Here is a 22,329-nt window from a genome sequence, read left to right on the forward strand (position 1 = left end):
CAAAAGGTCAGGAATGTATTAATGACTTATCATTACGTGTGAAAAAAAATGGATACCTGGGAACTTTATTACCTTTTGATCAACAGTTCGTACACTGCTTCTTGGAATCCTGTCGTGTATACTAAAGATGATCTGCCTCATCGCAAACGTCAAGACCATCAAGCTTATGCCATCAACGCGGACGAGAGTCATCTCCCAGGAACCCACTGGATAGCCGTCTACTTCCCTAAAGAGAGTTGTGTGGAGCATTTTGATTCGTATGGATTACCACCTTTGGAAGACGTTATCATCGACTTTATGAAAAGAAATGCCCAGACGACACGATTCAATAATGTAAAATTACAAGGCAAAGATTTCATGATGTATGGACAATATTGTTTGTATTTTCTTCATCAACGCAGTTTTGGATATCCCTTAGAATATTCAGTGACCTAATTTGATCGTCACTATTCTAGAAACGATGAAAACGTAGATCGATGGTTTTGTGAGAATTAAGTCTATATTTTGTCTTAGCTTTGGAAACGTAGTGTACATCATTGGCCCAATGACTTACCTCCATGGAAATCTAACTTGACTTCACAACGTTGTCAACCTTGTCAAAACTATTGTATTTGTTTTGTTTTTAACTGTCGGTTGTTTGCTGTTTGAATAAAAATGGTGTCTTTTGAAAATATGTGTATGTCGTTTGTTTTCAAAAAACACTGTGACTATACATGCTCTTAGACTTCTTTCTATCCTCACCCTAAGGTCTGTTGCGGTCCAACCCAACAAAAAAGCAATATAAAGCCAGGCTTCACCAGTCTGACTATCTATTGTTGATTCTTCAACCACTGAAGATGCCTTCTAATTTAGCTAAACTAAACGAAGGCTATGTACATTTGCATCATGGCAGGCAAAGGCTGATACCCAGGCATGAAGAGATAGGGAATGTCAGGATGCTGAGAGTGGCCGAAGACCTGATAGAAGAGGTCTTCAGAGAGGAAATCCAGCAAGAGAAAGAATCGACTGAAAAGTACAGACTTCAGAAGTACAGAGAGCAGAGACTGCAGCAGCAGCAACAGCAGCAACAACGACAGCAATAACCAGACATAGGTTTTCTCGATTGCTGTGTAGACACAAAAGAGTTCTCCTTCTCTTTCCGAAGTAACAGACCTATACTGTGGGAGAACCTTCCGCAAGATGGGGACGCACTCTTAGACGATAAAAGATTGCCATAAAAGGTGATGTGATGTGATGTGATTTGGATTTTTAACGTAGCTCTAACACTTTTTCAGTCATCGTTAAGATGTCTGCAATGTGGCATTTTATAGTGATGTCTAGCACTGGGGCATCATGCCACAGACATGTAGCATGATGTCCAACCCAGTTACATTATCCTGACACCAGGCCGACCAGTCCTAACACTATTCTCTTGATGCTGAGCGCCAAGCAAGGCAGCTGTTAGTACCATTTTTGTAGGTCTTTAGTATGTTTCGGCCGGGGATCGAACCCTCGACCTTCCGCATTCGAGGCGGACACTCTAACCACTAGGCCACCGGAGCGGTGCCAAAAAAAGAGACACTATTCAAGTTGCCAATTTGTGTGAATGTGGAGTAATGTTACTGAGAACACTGACTGCTTTACTGATATGTATGTGTGTGTGTTTGCGTACGTTTGCGTAGATAGTAGATATTGCGTCTGTAGAAGTTCGCGAACGTTTGTGTGGATCGTAGATATTGTTTTTCCCTATCCTTCTGTGTGGATATTAGAGTCGGTGTTTGTATGCGTTCGCGTACGTTTGTGTGGATAGTAGATACTGTTTTTCCCTATCCTTCTGTGTGGATAGTAGAGTGTGTCTTTGTATGCGTTAGCGTACGTTTGTGTAAATAGTAGTTAATATGTGAAGTTAGTGTAAGGGAGTGTTGTCATTCACGTATGCCTTGAGACATATAAAGTCGAGCGTTCGTTATTCGCGCCATTCAACATTGAATAGTCAGCCAAGACGACAAAAATATTGACAAGATGAAGAGGTTTCAGGATGTTATAGACAATTTGGAAATGATAGGGGAGATGCTAGGGAAACTAGATGATCATTATTATTACAGTCCCTATCGAGCTAAGACGGAGATCGACAATCTGACAAATTCAAAGGAATTGTTGAAGTAAATGATAAAAGAAGAAATGGAGGAAACGGAGGATGAAAAGGATTGAATAAAAATGAGAGAATGGAACGAAAAGATAGAAAAGAAAGAAAAAATGAAAAGAGGAAGAAAGAGGAGGAAAATAGAAACAGGAGGATGAAAAGAATGAGAAGAAGAAGACAAAAAGTGTAGGATAGAAAATAAGAAGCTGGTGGAGAAAAAGAAGGAACTAGAAGACAATGAAGAAGAACAAGAAAAACCAGGACCCTTTTCAGAGCTACTCCACTCTCGAAAAGATTTGCTCTCTCGTATAAAAGTTTTTTAGTCGATTTTATAATTTATGTTTGCCTCAAAAAAAAATGAAATCTCTTTCCTAAATTTTATTTAGCTGATTTTATATTTTACGTGTAATAGTTTTATGTTCATAAATATCTGTATGTGTCCCATGTCTATATCTTATATCTATCCATTGATATGTCCCACCAGTCCCACCCCGCCAAGCGTTCTATCCAGTTATATGTCCCGGCCCGGCCCACACCGGTGGCCTAGTGGTTAGAGCGTCCACCTGGGATGCAGGAGGTCGTGGGTTCGATCGTCGGCCGAGTCATACGAAAGACCTATACAAATGGTACTAACAGCTGCCTCGCTTGGCGCTCAACATTAAGAGGCTAGTGTTAGGACTGGTCGGCCTAGTGTCAGGATAACGTGACTGGGTGAGACATCATGCTATATGTCTGCTGCATGATGTCCCAGTGCTTGACATCACTATAAGCTACGTTAAATATCCAAATCACACACACACACACACACACACACACACACACAGAGTCCCGCACCACCAAGCGTTGTTTTATTCGTATAGTTTATGAACAAGCTGAACTTACTGATTTGGCGGGGCGGAACATAACGTTATATTTGTTCCCGCTGTCACTGTTTGCTGTTTGCAGTTTGACCCAATTGAGGTCAGCCCCTTGCAACAATGTTGCCAATGTCTAGAAACATGATGTCACCTCACCTGTACCATTCCTATTAAATCTATACAACAACAAAACTTTACATTGTCCGTAAACAGACCCAAGATTCTCATATTCAATTCCCCATTCACGCCATGTTACATTTCCCCCATGTTAAATTCCCATTGTCCGTTTATCTTGCCCACGACCTTTTTTGATTGGGTTTTTTATTGTCCGTAAAGTGCCCCCCTTCACTACTAACAGGGCAATTACAACACAGTTTCCAAAGTTTCGAGTTAATCAAGCCACCAACGGTCACATAACAAATACTAACATTAAATCCCAGAAGAATAACTCCTGGACTATTCCATATTTGAATGACAGGTGGAAACTACAAAGTTAAATAATTAAAGCTAGAAAGAAGAAATAATTAAACTCCGATATTTAAAGGAGTAAATGTAATGTCTTTTTTGTGTTTCTGTCAGATTAACATAGTTCAAAGATGGGTGATAGTGTGTATCGTGCAGAGAACCAAATTGTTTTGATGTACTTCTTTGTGGAGGAAGCAATCAAAGAAATTGTAACTTGAATGCTATACCAAGAAAATGATCAAGAGAAATACTACTACTGCTACTACTACTACAACAACAACTACTACTACTACTACTACTACAATAATAAATAATATTAATAAATACTTTGTGTAAAGAGTTATGGACTATTTAATTGGGTAAATATTATCACAAGACTTGTGCACGAGTGATTCAAGAGACGCCTGACTGGAATTGTGTGTATTGTGAAGGTTAGATGTGTTCATACAAATTTTTATATGTATTGCTGTAACATTGTGAGCAGCTGCAGGTATTCCATCTTAAAAAAAGAAAAATACAGACATGTCAATGTAACTAATGTAATTCAGATGCTTTGAATACTGACTAACACTGAAGAAATTACTTTGTACGTGATTATGTGATCACTCTTACATGTTTTGCATCAAGAACAAAATGAGATTCTAAAAGGCAATTGTATAAAAGTTTTATACGTTATCAGTTATCAAGTAAGTTATATTGAATATGATATTTGTCTGTAAACAATTTACAGAGCATATTTACAATCCTTGCTGTAGACTTCTTGTGAAAATCTTTTTTTTTTTTTTTTTTTTTTTTTTAAATGGGGCGCATGTTCTCGTCACGGGGTGTAATGGTTAAAATTAGCTATCTGTGTGCGACAGTTGATAAATGACGACTCTTTTAAAACTACTATGTTTTCATTCAGAAGAATTTTTTATTTCATATGCAAAATCAGAATTTTCATAAGGCAAAACACTTTTTTCTTTTGAAAATAACTATTCATTATTCTTAATTCCAATATGGCATAAAAAAATAAAAAATCAAATGTTTTAATGCAATCTAAATGTTGATTCGGGTGAATATCATACATTGCAATGAGAATTCTTTAGACTCCTTGTATAGTTCAAAGTGACGAACAATACCTTTGTTTTGCATGATAGACGCATTTTCTTTAGGTTAAATGTCATAAGAAAGAAATGAACGGTTCCCTCATCATTACCATCTAGAATAGAACCATCTGCTCGAGTACTGTAGCACTGGAACAACATCCCGTAATTAATGTAAACAAACCAAATGATATGTTTTAACATATAAATACATTTATTTGCTTTCATTCTTACAATCATTAGCTTAATATTTTTTTATATTTTCATGAAGTAGTCAAATGTTGTTTCTTTCTAGATTTTGATATTTATGCGCTATGGTTATAAATGACACTTTTATAAGATCAGATGAGATTATCTCTTATAAATATAAACGTCTTTGTTTACAAAACGTAGTCCTGTATACTGTGTTCTATGGTATGATATGGAACATTTGTGTGTTTGATTTTCAGTTCTACCATTATTTGGTGGCATAAAACTGTCACATGACCAGGTTCAAACAGATAGTTCAGGCTTAGTGCTGTTTTCAAAATAACGCAATTCAGTTTTATACACGTGTCCATTGTTAATGCAATTTCAAACACCCTGAGTATACATACTGCATATCATGTTATGTGGATCAGTTGTTAGTGCGCCGTTAATATCAGCATACCTTCTCACGTACCGTAATGGAGCAGACAGCAATATAAATGCTCACATTTTTAAATTGTGGATGAAATATGAAACGTAGTTGTGATAAGATTAAGAGTAGATAAAAGTCGTTATACGTAATGAGGAGTATATTTTGCAACGCTCAGGGATCAAGTTCCAAGATATTTCGCTAAAGTAATCATTGATTTCATCGTTTAAATGAATTCTTTATCCTAAATCACTTGTTTGACTTGCTCCATTCGAAGACTGTAGCAATTTTGATGTACTACATGCATGTGTTGCTATTCCCCTTGCCCCTTCCCTAGCAGACAGTTTTGCACGAGTCGTTATTCGTGTACCTCATAAAGAAGTTTAATGATGATTCTGTATAAAGTGACAGGCAGTCTTTGAGATGCAACAACGATTTTTAAAGTTGCCGGTGGCAGTTTTCTAAACGGGGAGTTATATTTATTACGAGTTGTGCATATATGGATGTCCATGTGTACAGCCATTTGATTTGCATGACTAGAACAGGCTACCATGAAATTATATCGTAGTTGTATGTTTTATTGTTTAAAATTAGCAAATAATGCGTCGCATATCGATGGCCTTTACTTACTGACCTTGTAGGGGCCCCGAGTGGCCAAGTGGTATAAAGCGCTTACCGTTACAGATCAATGCCATCTCACCTCTGTCTGTGTGAGTTTAAGTCTCAGGCTCGGCTAACGTTGGTACGCGAGAAAGCCTGTCAGTAACTTCTCGTGGGTAGGTGGTTCTTCCCCAGGTTTTCCAGGGTTCTTCCTCAACCAGTTATACTGGCTGCCATGTATAGCCTATCTTGTGCTGAAATATGGCGTTAAACCCTACAACAACAACAACAACAACTCACCTTGTATAACATATGCTTTAATCTAAAGAGCTCTCAACATAGAGTGTTGATGGAATCCATCTGGATTTTTAAAGAAATCAACCGCCTACCCACTCGGAATTAAGTGAAATTTCATATTTTAGGAACACGTATGACACGCATATCCAGTTCAACAAGTTTAGAGCACCTTGTTCTCATCACCGCACGTGCGAATTGCATTGTACTTTTACTTGCAAACGTACCGTTTTTACTTTTGCTGATTATTTATAACCAAAACTTTTCATAATGTACTCTGTTTTCAAATTGTACTTCTCAGTTTATTGTTGAAAAAGATATCGCTCAGGCCAGCATAAATCTTTCTCAAGTAACTTGAATTAGGAAAGGGATGAAAAAAAGACATCGACATTGGCCACCCGTTATATGAATAATATTAAAGTGGTTTGTCTTAACGTAAAATAATCACAGCAATTGAGAGATGTCGTATATAGAAAGTTTCTTTCTATATCAATAATACTAGGCTATCATTTCCAGAAGATATTTTATCACTCTACAGATTTCTAGGAAGAAGCTCACAAATTTAGACAAAGCTCTTTGTGTGTGTGTGTGTGTGTGTGTGTGTGTGTGTGTGATTTGGATTTTTAATGTAGCTTTAAAACAATTTCAGTTATATCGCTACGATATCTGCAGTGTGACAGTTTATAGTGAAGTCGAACACTGAGGCAGCATGTCGCAGACATGTAGCGTGATGTCCCATCCAGTCACGTTATCCTAACATCACGCCGACCAGTCCTAGCACCAATCTCATATTGCTCAGCACCAAGCGAGGCAGCTGCTAGTAGCATTTTTATGTCTTTGGTATGACTCGGCCGGGGTTCGAACCAGCGATCTCAAAAACATAGCTCAAGCACCAAGAACATGATGATGATGATAATAATAGTCATGTTTGTGGTTTTGATCGCTGTGCTAAATAATAATAATAATAATAATAATAATAGGAATAATAATGATAATAATAATAATGAATGATGGCAATAATACATAGAACACAGGGTTGAAGTTCGTAAATTAGAACAGTAATGTTACGTGCTCTATTTTTTTTTCCTCGACTAGATTTTTATTTATTAACGTGGTGTTACAGACAATACCCATCTCACTATGATGCGTCACACACACACACACACACACACACACACACACCATTCGTTGTATTTGATGCATATTGCGGACTATGGTATAGAACTCCGTACAGGAGACATTAGATTTTTCTTTTTACTATTCTGGAGTGAAAAGGGAATCCGTTCCTTTTAGTACATGACATCTGCCTTTGTAGATGAGACAAAATAGAAGCAGAATAATTTAGTGAGAAATTGTAAAGTCTCCAATACAGATTATCTTTAAATAAATTGGCAGAGTATGGAACTATTGAATTTGCTATGGTGTTTAGACCTCATATTCCCTAATGTAAGAAATTAACAAATGTATATTTAAAAACATTATATACAAATTCACCACCAATATTATTTTTGTTCAGTAGTTCTACTATGCTGCCTTTTAAGATGTCTGTGCTGTCACAGATGCTCAGATCGTCGAATCATCAAACAATAATTTTACCGCGTTTTCTGAAATATAATCCTGCAGAAACAAATACCTTGATATAGTTCTTAACGAGTATTTTCACTTAATGCAATTTGTTCTCATCAGATAAAAAGATAAGGACCTTGGACATATTTATGTGTTGCATATACATGTGATTCTTTCAACAGTGAATTCTCCATTTAAGTTGGACTTGATTTCGTATTTTATTCCATCTCGTTTGACAAAAGTTTACCTGCGTACATTTGTACCCCAGATTCGTTATACCGCGATAGCTTTCCATTTAAAATATGCTAACACGCAGATCTCTTAACAAATGAACCACTAATTATAGCTGAGATGATTAATTCAGCAATAAGAGATTAGAACGAAATATCGGTACGAAATATTAAAAAAAGAAAGAAGAATAAGAGAAATGAAACAAAATAACTTAAAGACATGATTATTGCAAAGGTAGAAAACAAATTGTTGTCAAGAACAGAGCTGAAAATGCCAAATAGTTTTACTTTATAGAAAACGATCTAAAAACGAATTATCTTTTTATAGGGTTGCAAAAAACTAACAGTCAGAATTCTGTCAGTCTCTTTTACTACAGATATCTTAATAATTCCCAGCCTGTAAACCTTTTATAACGTAATAAAAAAGAGAGAATCACCAAAGCAATTCCAGTTGTAGGATTTATTTGTAAGGATGTACATTGGAAAGTGATACTAATGAGGCATGAAAATTAAGGTTGCCAGATGAAATAGATCTTAGACAATACTATCCATATAAATACTGATGAGACGGGTATCATAATTCAAATAATACATACATGATGTTCCAAAACTGAACAACAGTCAAAAGCGTTTCACAGGAGTTATGTCGTTTAAAATAAACAGTACCCACATTTAAAAGTTATCTTGATTTTATACTATTGTTGATGAAAAAAGATCTGAGATGAAGTGACTATTGTATTCAACACTTTCAGCTTACGTACAGACTGAGCTCCAACGTCTAAGTCACCCGTCAGAGGAAGCCAATTTGCCTATTAAATCCTTTTTCTGACTGTGGAGTCAGGTGAATACTGGCCAGAATCAACCAATTCTTTAATGCCATTATTCGATGCCCCTTTCCTCTGTTCTTCAACATCGCATTTTGCTTCGTGAACGGCATTATTTTACATAATATATCTCCTAAACATTATATTTATTTACTTGGAACCATAGTGAATTCAGACAAGGACATCTTGGAATATATTATTTTGACTGTTGGCATATCTTCACGTCACAGGCTACTGTACGCATATCAACATATACTGTGTTGGATCTTACTTCGAACGTCACTGTAATTTAATTAGAACTTTACTCAATACTACTGAGAATAGATCTTGTAGACTTTATGGTAATTAATTATAAAATTTACACTTTGTATTCAAGAGTAATAAATTATTTGTTGAATTTTACAAAACTTCTTGGTTTGAGCTCATTTCTGTTACAATAGTTTAAGACAATATAGTTCTTAATCACTGTGTCGCTTTGCTCTAATATACCAAATCACGAACATATCATTTTTGCTTAGGAATATATTAAATCCATACTTCAAAATATGAGTAGCGGATATATTGGTGACAGTCGTCTCTATGTCTGTAACGCTGTATCTTCCAAAATAATTTCATTGGAAATGTATTAGTGTTTGTATAATAGTAAACTCTCTGTATAACGCCTAAACCACCTTCCAATCATTTGATCGTGATAGCTAGTTTGTTTTTGTAAAGATCGTTTCTTAAATTCCGAAAATGTCTCTTGTCCAATTGACTCGGCACTCAGTAGCCTAATTGTGTTGATTTATTGTAAAATGCCACATCACAGCCAATAATTTTTTACTTTGAAATATATTTATCAAGTGTTAAAAAAAATGAAGTAGAAGATTCAATGATGCACTCCTTTTCCCTGCTTGTGACGCACATGAATTCCATATAGGTCACCTTGTAAACAGCTTCATCATTTATAAATGTTCTGGTGTATGGTTTGCACCTAACATAGCAAGCAACATATAATACTGTATACATGTAGTCTCTGTCGTAACAGCGACGAAATAACACTTATTAAAGATAAATGTTGTATATTTGGATTTAAAAGAAAAGCTCTGTATGTATTCTTTGAATTATAAAACACATGTTTTAAACCTTTACACGAGCACTATATTGATGGTCACTATTGTAAAAAGAAGCACAAAACATTCATGTTTTCAAGATTAATGCTTTCCGCATGTTTTCTTTGTTATGACAATTCATTGCACAGTCTATTCTTGACTGAAACGATTGAACTGAAAATGGTGGTTCTGAGTAATGTATTCAAGATGAATAAGAGAAGGTCAAAGCTTTGGAGGTTAGTTAAATTATTGGCATATTTAAACAATTTATCTGATCAGAGATTTCAGACTACTTGCATGTTACAGTGTATGAAGATAAAACCTTGTTCAAAATAGCTACTGATAGTATATTCAGAACAAATTATATTCCACATATTTAGCTGCTTCCTTTGCATGTTTCAGTTTGGTTTCAAAGTAAAGAATGTCGTTGATAAAGAAATTTCAAACAATGTATTTGGACTGTGTTGTTGCACAACAAAATATGTCTATTTGTGCAATGAAACCTGAAAGATGACTAATATACGGATTTAAAAAAATTTCATAATTTATTATAAATTGGTATAAAATGACGTGACCTGTCTGCCGAGGGGAGAAATTGCGCAGGCTTAGGAAGTTATGACAAAGGGACTATTTTTGTCCCCATTTCAGAGCATAACCAAAGGGGTCAGAGTAATTATCCCCTCATCTATAAATTTATTTGCATCTTCAACGGTCAAAGTGCGTTATGTGGACACATAGAGCATGGGATCATGCATGGTCAGTAGCAATCGTATCAGTTCAGTGCAAATTACACCATTTTCTAACAAATTCGCATTAGCGTTGATGGTCTTGCTCAACTATGAAAATATATTTAACACAGGCACGAATCTTGTATGGACAGATATGGGTAGATATTATTAAGGTCACCATGACTTATATGGTGTTTTCCAGCCCCAATATAGAATAATAGCAGTTAATTAGAAAACTAACAGAATCAGCGCAATCACATTAACTGGTAAGTATCCTATTTGCCTGTTATCCTTCCATAGCAACGTAACTAATAAATAATGAGACAAATAAAAGCCACAATGACATGTGTTGACACGTGGGTCAGTGATTATACACATTGCAACTATTTATAGCATGCAGATTGTTCTAGGGTTGTGTTAATATTAACCAGTAATTATCTCAAACAGACCCAAATGAAGGGAAGGGATTGATATTAGAAAAATTGATGTCACAATAAAAAACAATGTGACAATCTCTGATAACGTTTCAATTTCTAGCATTAATAATGAAGCAGAAATTCGGTTACAAGGAAAACAAAATAAAACTTAAATTGTCACAAGTGGTTCAAAAGACATGTTTCACTGTATAAACCTTGCATTTCGTGAAGAAGACGCAGACGAGGAAAAAGAAACAAAATAAGTTAAAACTATTCAATTTCAATATAAGAATATATCCAATAATAATGCACCCGTTGAGTTTTTAATTAACCAGATGTGATCAAACTTTAATTTGGCAACTTGCAATATTCTTTTGATGCTCTTAGGTATAAAATGAAACCCAAGATATTCTTAGATTCCGAACTATTGACATCTCTGGACTTTTAATGATACTCGTTATTGCAAAGTCGTCGGAACTGTCTATGGTAGTGGTTATTGCAAATTCTTTGGAACACTTTATGGTACTGATTATTGCAAAGCCTTCTGGACACTTTGACAGTACTGACTATTTGGAAGTCTTCTGGACTCCATATGGTTCTGGCTATTGCAAAGTCTTCATTTGAAGCTGAATGCTTCACGTATTTTTGGCTGATTCTTGGAAGTAAAGTTTGCGAATAGACTTTTTTCTGAATTACTGATAACCATTCATCAAATGTGAGCATTCTGCTTCCATCCTCAACCTATCGGATGAGTCATCATTATATCTACTCTTGTGTTATGCTCCGTCCACTTGAAACATATGTAGAAGAAAGTGTTTTACGAGAATCTGAAGGACCTTCTTGCGAGCCATCGGTGACCATCGCTCTTGTAATTGTATACCAGCAGTATCTTGCACACAAGACACTACCATTTTCCTTACTCTGCCAAACTCGGTGCTTTCCAAACGTTGGGTAGGGAGAAATTCAGACTGATAACTATTTTCTGAATAATGAGATGGTGTTTCCATTACTCTCGAGCAAGTGAACATAATGAAAACGTAAGTTTATACAATAAGTATAACAAGAAAATGTATAGTAGGTCAAAGGACTAAATAATTAGTAGCTTTGCTATAATATTCAGGATAGGTAAGTGAAACGAATCTGTGTGAAAAGTTGTACTGTTTATCAAAAGTATTTTATGACTGCATTTTTATATTCACTATTATTTCATAATCTATGATAACCGAACTAATGTAAGCAATACAAGCACAAGTCTCTAAAAAGCGAAGATTAGAGAACACATAAACCCCTACCACATTATCCAGAAAGAACACTACAAAATTGTATGGTGGAAACGTTTTCTCTCTTTTTATGGTTTGAAAATGTTTCTAGTTAGTCACAATTAAAAGTTTGGTATGAAAATCTCAGCTGATTTTAGTCCTTGGTGTGATCACATCTTCGGATGCATTTGACGTATGGAACCAAACCTTTATCCAGATGTGGGATACGACTGATTATAGTTTATAAAGTAAATGTTTATTGCAATTAAGAAGGGAACAATTGGGAACCAGACAATAAATCCAGTTTCAAGAACATATAAGTTTATTGAGACCGGATAAATTCTAGGCTCCATAAATTGAGACAATCATGCAAATGATTTAAAAATTCGAAAACATCATTTATATAATCTGTTTTTATTCTTTCTTGTTTTATTACTTTCAGGACTCGTGGTGACCTATATACCAAATCCGTATTCCTACTGTCAATTTCCTATACTTGCAAGCGGGATACCCATGACAAATCCCAACTGCACGAATTTTATCTCGAGCATATATTTCCTGGACGCATGTGCTTTCTACGATTCTGATGTTATGTTGTTTTATGAATACATCACAGGGACAATCTACAAAGAGACAAACCATTCCCATGTTGACCAAAAGACGTGGACACGACTCCATGCAGGTCCAACCAGTCTTATTACGACGATAACATTTGATTGGTTGAGCAAAAGTTTGTATTGGACTGACCCTTTGTATGGTTGGATAGGTGTAATTAGCATAATGGATGATGATATCGGCATGTACAGAATACTTGTACACGAAAACATCCAGAGACCACATGGCATAACGCTTGATCCCTTTCAAGGGTAAGTGATGCCCCAGGTTACGAGATTTTCTCTGTCATAAGTTTAGCTCACTCAGTTGCAAACACTACTACTTTAGTTCGTCGTGTTTGTTTATGATAAATCATGGCAGCATAATAATTCATAAACAGTTATTCCATCTAACATCAGTTGTTCGGCTCATGTTATGCTTGTTGGTAAATACTGATTGCCAAGTAAGCTATAACAGGTGGGAGATGCTAAATTATCATAATAAGAAACTCTCATAGAATTTGTTCTATAGGTAACTAATAGAAATAGGTGATCTACATAAAGTACACTTTTGATTCAGTGTAATTTAGGACGCCAAGCTTCTCGTGTAAAGCAAACAGTGAACTTTGCACACATATTTTCAGATCAGCACAGGCAGAAAACTGAAGCTGGTTATTGACCATAAAGATTATATTCTGAAACAAATAAGAAATGTAAAGAAATAAGCGTTAACTATTACATTTTTAAAAAGGTACCAAACAGAACTAGTGATTTCGATCGCTTCAAACAAAGAACAAGCGTTTCTTAGCAGATATGATAATGCAAAACACTTTTTTTCGACTAAGTAAAAGTTTGCATACGGCCGCTCATTAAAACCACGCGCATTACAATCTGCTGGTAAAGTGTTTCAATATGATAAGTACATTTAATGCTCTATGACGTTATCCAGGACCTAACCTTTTATTTATTTATTTACTTATTTATTGATTTATTTATTTATTTATTCTGCATTCTGTTTATTTCATGATTATATATTTTGGAATAGACTAGGTGATAATATGCTTACCACGAGAACGAATTTACATCACCAGAATATTTTTAACTTTTGCAGGATTTTGTTCTGGACGGACATTAGTCAGACAGTAAAAATTGAGAGATCAGATATGTCAGGAGACAACCGGATGGTCCTAATTTCTTCCGGACTCATAACACCGTACAGCATAGTAGCTGATGTTCTTTCGGAGCGAATCTTCTGGATCGATGATGGAAGGGACACTATTGAGTCTACGCAGTACGATGGGACAGGAAGGAAAGTTATCAGACGGATTTCACATGCTGAGCTATTTGACATTGAAGTATTCAAGGTAGGAAAAATGAAGCCCTTCGGCATAAGTTTCGTATCTAATTATTTAATTGTCTTCACAGAGTTGTCAGTTTGATAGCAAAATACAATAATGAGTGAGCTATTTGTGGTCTTTCTTTGTGTTTCTTAATATCGTCTCAAAACGTTTCATATATAATTGTTTCCTTTTTTCCAGATTCGTTACATTTGCACATTTGACTGCAATGTGGGCATTTTAATTTGGTCATATTTGTCCATATGTCTTTTCGTAAATATTGCGTCGGTATTTCCGATCCGATAAACGTTCTAGCACGATTGCGCCCAGACAACTAGTCTTGCACGTATTATGCTCATTATATGACGAGATGTTATGTCATTACACTACCCTTGCAAGTTTTATTTACACATTTTGAAACAACGTGTTAGCACGATTATGTTAAAGCACTTCATGTAGCCAAATTAAATTTGTCATCGATGTTAGTATACATATGTTGACGACATGATTATATCTCCATGTAGTTCTAACTATATTTCCATTGTTTCCTATTGTTCTGCATTAATTTCAAATTCACCGTTTTCATCTAGTTTAGGTTGTTTTTGCAAAGAGACGAATGTGATTGATTACACAGCCACCTTACGTATAATATTTAAATAACGAAGAACGTTGATTCCAAAATGAATGTTTAAAATTCATTTTGTTCTGCTCCTAAAAGGACAAATCATTACTACTCATCCATACATAGAAAGCGTTATTATTCATGCTTTGATTAGATTGAAATAGGAAAGAAGATACACGACTTTAATAACACTGGAATGCACTTACTAGCTGATGGTATAAATACTGATCTAAGTCAAAATTGACACTAAGCTACAACGTTGAATATGGAATTTGCATGGCAACAATTTCTGGAGAAACTTGATAATAAACTATAAATTGTAGGTCACTGACGGGAAAGAAAAGTCTCTTTACTAATATATATATATATATATATATATATATATATATATATATATATATATATATATATATATATATATATATATATATATATATATATATATATATATATTCAAACGAATATATACATTTAGTATAACATTAAAAGACAGTCTGTATGAATTTACCTTCAAAAAGACATTAAGGATGATACCATATATTTTAAAAACTATTTAACCAAAAACGTCCTATCTGATGAAATGTTCTGGAATACTTTGCAAATGTTGACTATAAGATGTAATATGGAGGAATATTCTATAAATCGATAATAGATGTCACCACTGATATAACCTCTAATGTTTGTTTATACATTTAAAGAGGTAACTGAATCAGTGGTCGTCCATTTAACTACATCAATTTTAATACTCTGCATGCATACGAAAATATTTTGCCACGAAAGGAATAATACTTAAGCATTTTCTTTAATATTCTAATCTTTATTTCAAATATTGATATGTTTATATTTTGTTAAATAGAACACGCAGCAGTGTCTTTGCTAAAAGGAAGTTACGGTTTGAAGACATTTATGAAAAAAGAAAAATGAATATTGCGTCAGCTATGACAGGTTTGGTTGTACGAAGTAAAAACTTTCTGCATGTGTTTAAGGAATTTTAATGCAGACATCTACCGCAACAAAGGGTTCTAATACGCATGAATTACGTTATGGATGTGCCTGAAGGATGGAGGAAACATAACCAAATAGCAACAACACTGAAAGGATGAACATATACGGAGTTGTGCTTTGCTGCGAATACATTACAACCATGCTAAACCGTTTTATCCTTTGTAGAACGCACACATTATTATGAGTTTTCTACATGAAATCCAATTTCAAATTCGCTAATACGTCATATTTGCTAAGTTTTTTTATATGCATATTGCGGAAATTTAACATTTTGTTAAAAACTATGAGTACTGTTGAATTCTGCGTTATATTAGCAAAGTTTGCTTCACTTGTCGAACAATGGTAACGTACAAGACCATTCTCCAAATAAAGTTATTTTTTGTTGCTAATATGTCATCGATCAGTATTGAAAGAAAAACTAACTTATTATAGATACACAAAGATATATTGTTACTTTTTCATTTTTCTTCAGGATCTTGTTTACGTATCTGATTTACAAAGCAAATTAGTTTACATAATGGACGGAAACAATGGAGTGATACACGGGGGATTGCCCTACGCTAATCATACGCCCCTCGGAATCGCGATGTATCACCCAGACGCACAACCGACGACTGGTACAGGTAAACACACTGATACGCACTCAGGCACACACATATAGGGATCACTTTTAAGATATACAAGATATGACATATGTGGTAAATGGCGGAATATTATAAATAGTGGAAACATCTATAGTCTCATGTTCAGTACGGGAAAATACAGTATTGAACATCAATATCTAAGATATACATCAGTTATCCTTTAACACAGGAGTTCTATTTTACGAGTTACAGAGTCACATACATATTTCATTTGGAAAGGAGTCAAGCTTATCAAACAGTGTAATAATTTGAAATGTGTCTTACGATTGAGTTTGAAAGCAATTGCATACTGTGTTTGCTATGTTAATAAGGTATAGTGTGTTAGATGTGTTAATAGTTACTTAAGAAAATTATAAAGCTACTCATCAAAAGCAGAAACAACTCTCATCCGTCGCTTCGAACTTCCGCAGGTACACTAAAGCTTACAAAATGTAAAATTTCTCTTAATCCTGTATGAGATGCCATGCGATAGTTTCATTTTTTTATTCAGATCATTGCAGATCACTTCAATGTAGTCACATTTGTGTAAGTCGAAAGGATGGTGCACTATGCATGTGCAAAGAAGGATTCATATTGAACCCTGATGGAAAATCTTGCTCAGGTAATTTTAATGGAAGAAGAAATCAAATATGGTACTGAAAGGCCGTGCATGGATTATCTTTATTAAGGACATGAGAAAATTCTATTTGAAAAGAATAGGACTATTTTTTGTGTTAGAATTTAAATCATAGATCCATATGTAGATTATAATCTGATTTGTGATACAAACGTATTAGATTACACATGCTCTAGTAACTTGAAATACGTTAGGAAGACTATATTTAAAGAATTCAATGACGAGTAAGTCATACATTCACACAGCACGGTATACTTATATTATCAATGGAAGGTATGACATAGTGTCATTAATGTCGGGGTTATAAGTTCCATAAACGTTTCTTTTCGCTCTATAATTTTAGAGATGTTTTATACAAATAGATGAAATTAGTTTACAAATATCTCAGTATTAAAAAGTGTGTCACATATCACTTTAGATGTCACAAAAATAAGGTCATGTTCATATTTCAATATATTAAGTTTCAAGTCTAAAACTCAAAACAAATTTTAGGAACAAGGATAGCTTGCTTGTACGTCAGAAATGTAGTTATTCTTGTACATGCATGCATACTTATTTTCCTCAGTGAGACGGCATATTACATGTTGTTGTTGTAGGATTTAACGCCATTTTTCAGCACAGGATAGGCTATATGCGAAGGCCAGTATTACTGGTGGAGGAAGAACCATGGAAAACCCCGGAAAGAACCACCAACCCACCAGAAGCTACTGGCAAGCTTTCTCACAGACCCATTTTAGCCGAGTCTGAGACTCGAACGTACGCAGACAGAGGTGAGATGGCAGTGATCCGGAACGATGAGCACTGTAGACCAATCTGCCACTCGGGGTCTCCACATGTTACGTAACTAAGTCAAGATCATATATTCAAGGTCCAGGTCATTCTTCTTCTTCTTTCCCATATTTGCGCCGAAACTGTAATACCCTTTTCAAACGAACCTTTTCAAATTTGTGACTTTTCATCATTTCGACCCCATGGTCTTATAACATGTAATAGAAAAGGGTGAAAAACAACAAGCTTTGTAAAATTCAACAAATAATTTATTTCTCTAGAATACAAAGTGAAATAAAAAAAAGAACTGATTATATTGCAAAGTAAATTCCAAAGAATCATAGAATTCCAGACCCAAATCTCGATGATATAACTTCTGAATAAACTTAGTAGAAAGCCAAATCAAACCAAACGATGAAATTGTTGATGTATCTGTGGTGGCCCTTGTGGTGTTGATGTGTCAACAGTCTTCTGTTGGATGACAATAGGGCAATCCAAGAATTAAACCCTTATCTCAAATTTCACCTACAATTTAAGTGTTTTTTCCAAGAATGTTGTTTTTGAAGAGCACTTTGTATTTCTAGAGAAGAATCTCTTGAATTAAATAATTTAAATAATTAAAATTCCAGTCCAAATGAATTTCTAGACACAATAATAATACAACTGATTATGATAGGATCTTACAGCACGAACAATTAATTTATCCAGTAAAAAGATTATATAGTCTTCTACTTGACCGCAGATTAAATTAGCATTTTCTATAAAAAATAACCTAATGGAAAATAACCTTCTGGAAGGTACATAATGCTTACAAAATAAAATCTTAGTTATAATTAGAAGTCTATTTCTACAATTACAATATAAATTTGTAGTAAACAGAAGGTAGACCAGCAATTTGTGGGGAATTTCCAAAGTTCTGGACTCAGATTGAGATAAACATGTTGTTTACAAAACCAAAATCAATGATACAGGTCAGGTAGAAAATGAACTTGATTTGGAAAATATCAAGTTCAACATAAAATGTTACATTATCAATAGCATATAATGAAATATAAAAAAGCTATACAATAATAACAAACAAACAATGCAAATTAAATATACATAACACTATACATGCCCAGTAACACTTCAGGTGCTTGCAGAAGCATCCCCCCCTTACAATAAAAGTTGCTTCTTCTTACTGTACAATATCAGCGTCCTTTCCACAGAATATCTTTAAATATGGTTATTTCACATTATTCCTCCGCTAGTCCAAATAATGACATTTAATTTATATTTCAGATCAAAATGTATTTCTTTATTTGTGTTATACACGTTCCATGGTCAGTATGGATGCAACATTATTTTCTAAGACCCAAAACAAAATCTTATATAATTTATTTGTTGTCTCTTGAAACGTCTTGAATTATGTTAGCCGATGTTTTATAAATAGAAACGTTGCAGAACTTCCTCTCCAGAGTAAAGGCACATACATTAATATCAAAGCCTTCATTTTTTAATCGCATGTGACTTCGCTTTCTTGCCTTTATGACGTTTGCGAGTCGTTCAAAAAATAGTTTACTGTCTGAATTTAGATAACGGGAGATAGTCTGCGAAGAATAAATCAATGAATCAGGTCATGTTATCGTTGACCTTTCTTCTTTGAACTGAATACTCGAGGTTTTTACGTGTTTCTTTTCCATCGACTGTCGTTCTCTTAGAGCCAGGAATTACACTGGGAACATGTTGATTAAACAATTCTTGATTTATCTTTACAGAACTTGTTTTCATTAATTATATATTCATGACCCCAACAGCAATGCACCTCTTGTTTGGAATAATACATCATCAATTTTCTCTCAGTTCTCCTGCTACTAGATTCTGGCTTGTAGTGCGACAATTGTAGCAAGTGTTAAATTTGGTACATAGTTTTGTAAAATCGTTCATAAAATTATTGTCATCACTTATATTTCCGTCACCCACAACTCGGTTCATATCATCGCATACTCCACATTCCTCAGTACCACTCAGGTTTTCAGCTGAGGTAATAGCTCAGGTATGGGGAAGGAATTAGACATTTGGTTGCAGTATATATTTCAAGTTATTCTGTTCACTGATAGGTCAGAAAGCTTGCGCGTAGCTTCCCGTGGATTGGTGATTCTTATTTGGGTTTTATTTCTGGGTTTTTTATGCGCCTGATATACTGACAGTAATTTTAGCGTCGCATGTGAAGCATAATGGCGTTAATACCCTAAGCCAAACAATTCTGAACTCATATTTCCACAAGCACTGACTCCATGTTTAGCATACAAAAACAAACGGAGATCGTAAGGATATTACTAATTCTACCCTTGGCTGATCATGAGGTAATATATAATAACACATTTATGTTACAGTTTTCATTGCATCTCAGTATGTTTTAGTAAACTTTTTATCCAGCTTACTATATATCTGCAATATCATACGACCCCACTATCCCTCCTCTTTCACATACAAAGAATTTGTCCCTTGGTTGTTTCCTCTATTGCATATTTGTAATATAACTTGATTAATGACCTATCACTATGTACCACTCGACAGTTACTCTCAGGGGCAGATCGAATTGTTCTTAAAACATAGATCCTTTTGTTACCTGCATTGTGTCTTGAATCTAGTACTTCCTGCACGGCATCATATATCTTTCTCTAGATTTAAAGGTATTCATGTCGTCGCATACTTCACATCATATTACTTACACACTTGTGGTACATTTCCTATCCTATCATTAGTGATAGTGCATGTCAAGTTGTGATGCCTGTGTTACTAAGATGACTATAAATATCGTGGCATAAGTGAGTGTGCGCCACATTCCTTTTTATTTATATAATGCAAATTAGACCAGCAGTAATTTTCTTTCCATCACTAATTTTCTATAAATTCTTTTTTACAAAAGTTTAGATCTTACTTGATCTAAATTGGATTCTTTTATTACCTTTTTCAGAGGATGCAAAGCGTTTCCAAAGAGGACTGATTGTAAGCAACGCAACGTCCTTCTGTATCGCTGATATCCATGCGATTTCTGTTCGAGGGTACAATTATACTTGCTACCTCAGCGCAACAGGAATCACCCATTTTGAGCTGGACACCGCTAAGAGAGAAATAATCTTTGCTAATAGTTCTGGATTATACTACACATCTGTCGACCGTTTCTCAGTCAATCATCTCCTTACAGTCACAGGAAGAATAAGTGGTATGTCATTCTGTATTGTAATTGTCATTTCCTTATAAGGGGATGGAGGCCTGGGCGGAGGGTGTTGCCGATTGCGTCATTTCTGAGTCTAGTATTGTGAAAATGAAGAGTCAATCATATTAAACTCAGAAATAAACCTATATTTTCATCAATATCTCATACATATCAATACCTTTGTATGACTGAGCCTACATTTGTATGACTGAGCCTAAAAGTTTAAAATTCATTTTTGCAAGAATTTTTTGTGCCTATAGTGTGAGTTATAATCACTGTAGAATGATGATTTCGGTTAGTTTCAGATATCAGCACTTTCATATGTAGCAATGGCTTTTGTAAATAATTTTGAGTTGTATACCATATTCACAGGCCTAGGCTTTGACTGGTTAGACCAAAGTATATTTTGGAGCGAGTTGGACACTGGAACTATCTTTTCTGTACCCAGGCTTGGAACTAACAGATGGACAATTTTATCTGGTCTAGACTCACCAAGAAATCTGTTGGTTTTGCCACTAGAAAGGTAAGGGATTGTATAATATATGCGATGACTGGATCTCTAACTAATTACAGTCATGATAAAAAATTGGAACATTCTTCACAATCTAAGCATATGTACCAGGTGTTGTCATTTGTGTTCGGAAATACAAATTAAACGGAATTGACTAATGTGTATTGATGAGGAAAAAGTTTTACATTTATCAATCAAACTGATCTCGTTAGTTCAATACGAACGTCTGCAGAAGAAACATGTGACTTTTTCCCCAAAAGGCAGCTAATATTTACTGAAGGTACCTCTCACTTTGAAAACAGTGTTATACTTCACTTTGTCCATGTTTTAAGACCAAGGCAAGCACTTCAAAATGTCCAACCACAAGCTACTACTTTATATTTGTCTTGTGTCATGGACAGGGCGCAAATATAATATATTTTGCGTAAGAAATGCATCGAAATAATACATTTTTCAATTTGCAATTGCAGTCGAATTTTATGGGTATCTGAAACGATCTCTATGCTCAAGATAGAGTCCTCGAAGTTTGACGGGAGCGACAAGAGAGATGTTACTCAGATTAGTTTCAGTTCAAATCCGGCATCAATCAGTTTTGACCCGAGCACTAAGAGGTACTGTCAATCGTAATATGCAGGTAACAATGGAGTCATTTATTTTCTTAAAAAATAGAGATTGCTTACTCCTGCAAAATCTTCAATTTTATTCAGCTATCATAGTTTTTTGGTACAGTCTCTTTAGTGAAAAATCATTAAAGGTTAATGTATATTCCTGGTCGTGTGCCAAATCAAATATTTAACGATCGTGGTTGTTCGAATTGTTTCGCTCTAACTCGCCTTATATTGCATAATAAAAGAACAGCATAGGAAAACTATCCAGAT

General features: G+C 34.8%; 1 protein-coding gene and 1 non-coding gene across 3 annotated transcripts in view; one reads left to right on the plus strand and one right to left on the minus strand.

Annotated features, from left to right (window-relative positions):
• The window catches only part of LOC149779803 (low-density lipoprotein receptor-related protein 2-like), a 67,813-nt gene that overhangs the window by 14,663 nt on the left and 30,821 nt on the right, over nt 1-22,329 (plus strand). For both annotated transcript variants that reach the window (XM_089936471.1, XM_089936472.1), the window contains exons 2-8: nt 12,596-13,019; nt 13,858-14,110; nt 16,183-16,333; nt 16,845-16,955; nt 20,698-20,946; nt 21,313-21,463; nt 21,922-22,062. In XM_089936471.1, coding sequence (XP_089792597.1) covers nt 12,596-13,019; nt 13,858-14,110; nt 16,183-16,333; nt 16,845-16,955; nt 20,698-20,946; nt 21,313-21,463; nt 21,922-22,062 — 1,480 coding nt within the window. The remainder of the gene's footprint in view (nt 1-12,595; nt 13,020-13,857; nt 14,111-16,182; nt 16,334-16,844; nt 16,956-20,697; nt 20,947-21,312; nt 21,464-21,921; nt 22,063-22,329) is intronic.
• Trnas-cga (transfer RNA serine (anticodon CGA)) lies at nt 1,469-1,541 on the minus strand. Its single transcript has one exon. It is a non-coding gene; the product is annotated as a tRNA-Ser (tRNA).

Source organism: Sinohyriopsis cumingii, chromosome 16, assembly GCF_028554795.1.
Source record: "Sinohyriopsis cumingii isolate HCF-2022 chromosome 16, ASM2855479v2, whole genome shotgun sequence".
Lineage (NCBI taxonomy): Eukaryota > Metazoa > Mollusca > Bivalvia > Unionida > Unionidae > Sinohyriopsis > Sinohyriopsis cumingii.